Raw genomic sequence first — 3,635 nt, 5'->3', positions numbered from 1 at the left:
TGTGTGTGTATAGGCTAAATTCCTAATTTGTTTGTATCCTAGTTGTGCTTATTGTCAGTGTTCATTCAGCATTGTACGTGTTTAATAAAACATATATATATATATCTCAGAGTTTGTTTGTTTGTTTGTTTTTGTAATGAGTGTAAAGCTGATGGAATAGGGGACACTGGAGGATGTCCTTGGGGTTTAGGTTGCTGCTGGATGAAACCTGAAGCGCTGAGTGTGTGCGGCGGAGGGAACGGCGCCTTCTCGCCACTCGACGTCAGCGCGCGAGCGCGGCACGGGGCTCGCGTGTCCCGGTTTGGCTATCTCACATCGACATGGACACCACAGCAGAAACCACACGGCGCGTTTAGAGTTTATGCAACACATCCTTTTCTTCCTGCATGGATCTTTATCCAAGCTGAGGAGCATTTCATCGAGCCTTTTGGGGTTTCCCAGGATCGGGGAGTTAAAAACACGCGCGTTAGAAAGACGAGCTCTGAAACCCGTGCTATAAGTTATTTCTTATATAAGATGCATGGAATAAGAAGAAAGGAATAAGCAGATGGAAGAACAGTAAGGAGAAGGGGTTCCTCCCCCCCATTGAGGAGAGTATACTCGGTTCTTGGGAATAACATTTTTTGCCTGCATAACGCACAAATCATGCAATCTGGAAATGATGTGCTTTACATCAGTATTCTTCATTTATTCTTTCTTTCTGCATTTATTCTTTCTTAATTTAATGTGTCAATGTGACTGAACCACAGCCGTGCGCTTTGGATGACTCCGGATGGCTCTGCTGGAAAGCAGAACATTTCAGTGCACAGAGAATAGGAGGAACAATTACGGTGAGTGAAATAATAATAATAATAATAATAATAATAATAATAATAATAATAATAATAATAATAATGATTGATGATGATGATGATGATGATAATACTAATAATAATAATAATAGTGGTGATTGATGATGTTTGATAACTTTGGCATTAACATGATTTAGGTGGTAAATATTGTTCATTAATTTATAAGAAATTCATTTACACACAGTGACTTTTGATATGCAAGAACATAATTTGGATGCAGCAAGGAAACCAACTGATGTCGCAACATGTCTTCAAACAACATCGTGGGAAATAAATGTTTGAAATTTTGGCTGTGAGAATAATAAACCAAACCTCAAGTACAGAACAGGAAGATGCCAATGATCTTATCATCTATCAGGCTCTGCTCTCATTCTTTCAGTGGGTTCCTGCCTCTTATGATGCAGTGACTTCTGGAAGGAAAAAAAAAAACTTGCAGTGATGGATTTGAACTTAACAGTGATTGACAGCGGTTTGTTGGAGAGTGACCAATCAACGCGAGTTCTCACTGGCTGTTTCCTGTCTCTCCTCATTCTTTCCACACTGCTGGGAAACACGCTAGTTTGTGCAGCAGTCACGAAATTCCGTCATCTCCGCTCCAAAGTCACCAACTTCTTTGTCATCTCACTGGCTGTGTCAGATCTATTGGTTGCCATCTTGGTCATGCCTTGGAAGGCTGTAACGGAAATCGTTGGCTTCTGGCCTTTTGGATCATTCTGTGACATCTGGGTGGCTTTTGATATCATGTGCTCAACAGCATCCATCCTCAACCTTTGTGTTATCAGTGTAGACCGGTACTGGGCCATTTCCAGCCCATTCCGCTATGAGAGAAAGATGACTCCCAAGGTGGCATTTGTGATGATCAGCACAGCTTGGACGCTGTCTGTGCTCATCTCCTTTATCCCAGTGCAGCTGAACTGGCACAAGGCACAGCCAGCGAGCTTCCCGTTGCAGAATGATTCTCATGGGGCACCTTTAATGGACAACTGTGACTCTAGCCTCAACCGAACCTATGCCATTTCCTCCTCCCTCATCAGCTTCTATATCCCAGTGGCCATCATGATTGTGACCTACACACAGATTTACAGAATAGCTCAGAAGCAGATTAAGAGGATCTCTGCGCTGGAGAGGGCTGCTGAGAGCGCCAAGTTCCGGCACAACAGCATGGGCAGCAACTGCAATATGGACTCTGAGAGCTCCTTTAAAATGTCTTTCAAAAGGGAGACCAAGGTGCTAAAGACCCTGTCGGTTATAATGGGAGTGTTTGTGTGTTGCTGGTTGCCCTTCTTTGTCCTTAACTGCATGGTGCCATTTTGCGAGCGTAACCTTCCATGTATCAGTCCCACCACCTTTGACATCTTCGTGTGGTTTGGTTGGGCAAACTCTTCTCTCAACCCCATTATATATGCCTTCAATGCAGACTTTCGCAGAGCTTTTGCCATTCTCTTGGGCTGCCCTAGGCTTTGCCCAGGTCACAGTGTCATAGAGACACATAGCCTAAATAAAAATTGAAATGACCCTGCTACACGATTTTCTTCCTCCATGGGGTCAGAGGATATTCTTACTATGTGGGGGACCCTGCTCTAAAATACAGCCTATGGCACATTCCCCTGTGCCAGAACAATCATGTGTACAAGAGGGGTGAAGGGATTTGGGATTAAGGCTCTGAGAAGAAAGCCCTACTGCTGTGCTGGGCACCAGTACTGATGTTTCTGTTAAGGGGATAATCTTTTTGACAGGTAATGCTCCTGACTCCAAAGACTGATTGCCTTGAAATCCTGCAGCTATGGACTATTTCAGGCATGAGCAAATTATACAACTTTAAGGGACTAGGCCTTTAGGAATTTTATATTTCCTTCCCTATGACTATGTTTCACTTGTGGACCTTAAGAACTATAATGAACAAAGAAGAATGTTTTTATGGAAAGGAGGTCAAATGTGACTGAAACCTGCATACGGAACAGTCTATATATGAACTGGAATTGAAACTAATGACTTTAGCTGGGCAAACACAGAATACAATGGGATGTATTTTCTGTAGTGCTCTTTTCTCTGCAGCTCATTTCCAGTTTTTAAGCTGGTCTTTCAAAGATAAAGACACATCAGTATAAGGGTTAATTTTTGGCATTCACATCAAATTATTTGCTGTTGACAAATGTCTTAATTAACTGGATTAGATTTTTTTGAATTCTTGCATAACCAAGCGCAACAAATGTTTGTAGGAAATATACACAGAACAGTATGAAGAAGAGAGGCTAGGGCAGTTTTCTTTCTAGCCCAGACTATAGATACATGCAGCAGACAGAGACAGTCGTGTGAGTTGATTACAAAGAATGAAACACCCCCTAGATTTGATCTCCATTTGCACTTCACTGACACATCTGTAACACAACATCAGCAGTGATTAATGAAACTTCCAGGAATTCTACATTACGATATTTGGCAGACGCCCTTCTCCAGAACGACTTACATTTATCTCATTTATACAACTGAGCAGTTGAGGGTTAAGGGTCTTGCTCAAGGGCCCAGCAGTGGCAGCTTGGCAGTGCTGGGATTTGAACTCACAACCTTCCTATCGTTGGACGTCTTAACCTCTGAGCTACCACTGCCCAATTTGAATCATGAACTCAGCTGCCTTTATGTCATAAAAGCATGTATGTAACAGTTCGCCCCACATCATTATTATGCCATCAATGAGACCTTGTGCTATAATGCATTACTCAACCCTAATAGTTTCACTGTTGAGCCAATAATAGATATTAGATTGTTACCCTTCCATCTAATATC

At 42.3% G+C, this 3,635-nt stretch overlaps 1 protein-coding gene across 1 annotated transcript; it reads left to right on the top strand.

The window, feature by feature from the left end:
• The first annotated feature begins 1,286 nt into the window (after positions 1 to 1,286).
• Positions 1,287 to 3,092, top strand: drd1a (dopamine receptor D1a). Its single transcript, XM_053642230.1, has one exon. It carries the CDS (start codon positions 1,290 to 1,292, stop codon positions 2,358 to 2,360), a length of 1,071 nt encoding a protein of 356 aa, XP_053498205.1. The 5' UTR covers positions 1,287 to 1,289; the 3' UTR covers positions 2,361 to 3,092.
• The last annotated feature ends 543 nt before the right edge of the window (positions 3,093 to 3,635 follow it).

The sequence above is a fragment of the Ictalurus furcatus genome, chromosome 14 (genome assembly GCF_023375685.1).
Source record: "Ictalurus furcatus strain D&B chromosome 14, Billie_1.0, whole genome shotgun sequence".
NCBI classification, from domain to species: domain Eukaryota; kingdom Metazoa; phylum Chordata; class Actinopteri; order Siluriformes; family Ictaluridae; genus Ictalurus; species Ictalurus furcatus.
This window is presented reverse-complemented; position numbering and strand designations above follow the sequence as displayed.

Bases quoted from the DNA above. Each gene is read 5' to 3' on its own strand.
- drd1a (XM_053642230.1), top strand. From the start codon at position 1,290: ATGGATTTGAACTTAACAGTGATTGACAGCGGTTTGTTGGAGAGTGAC.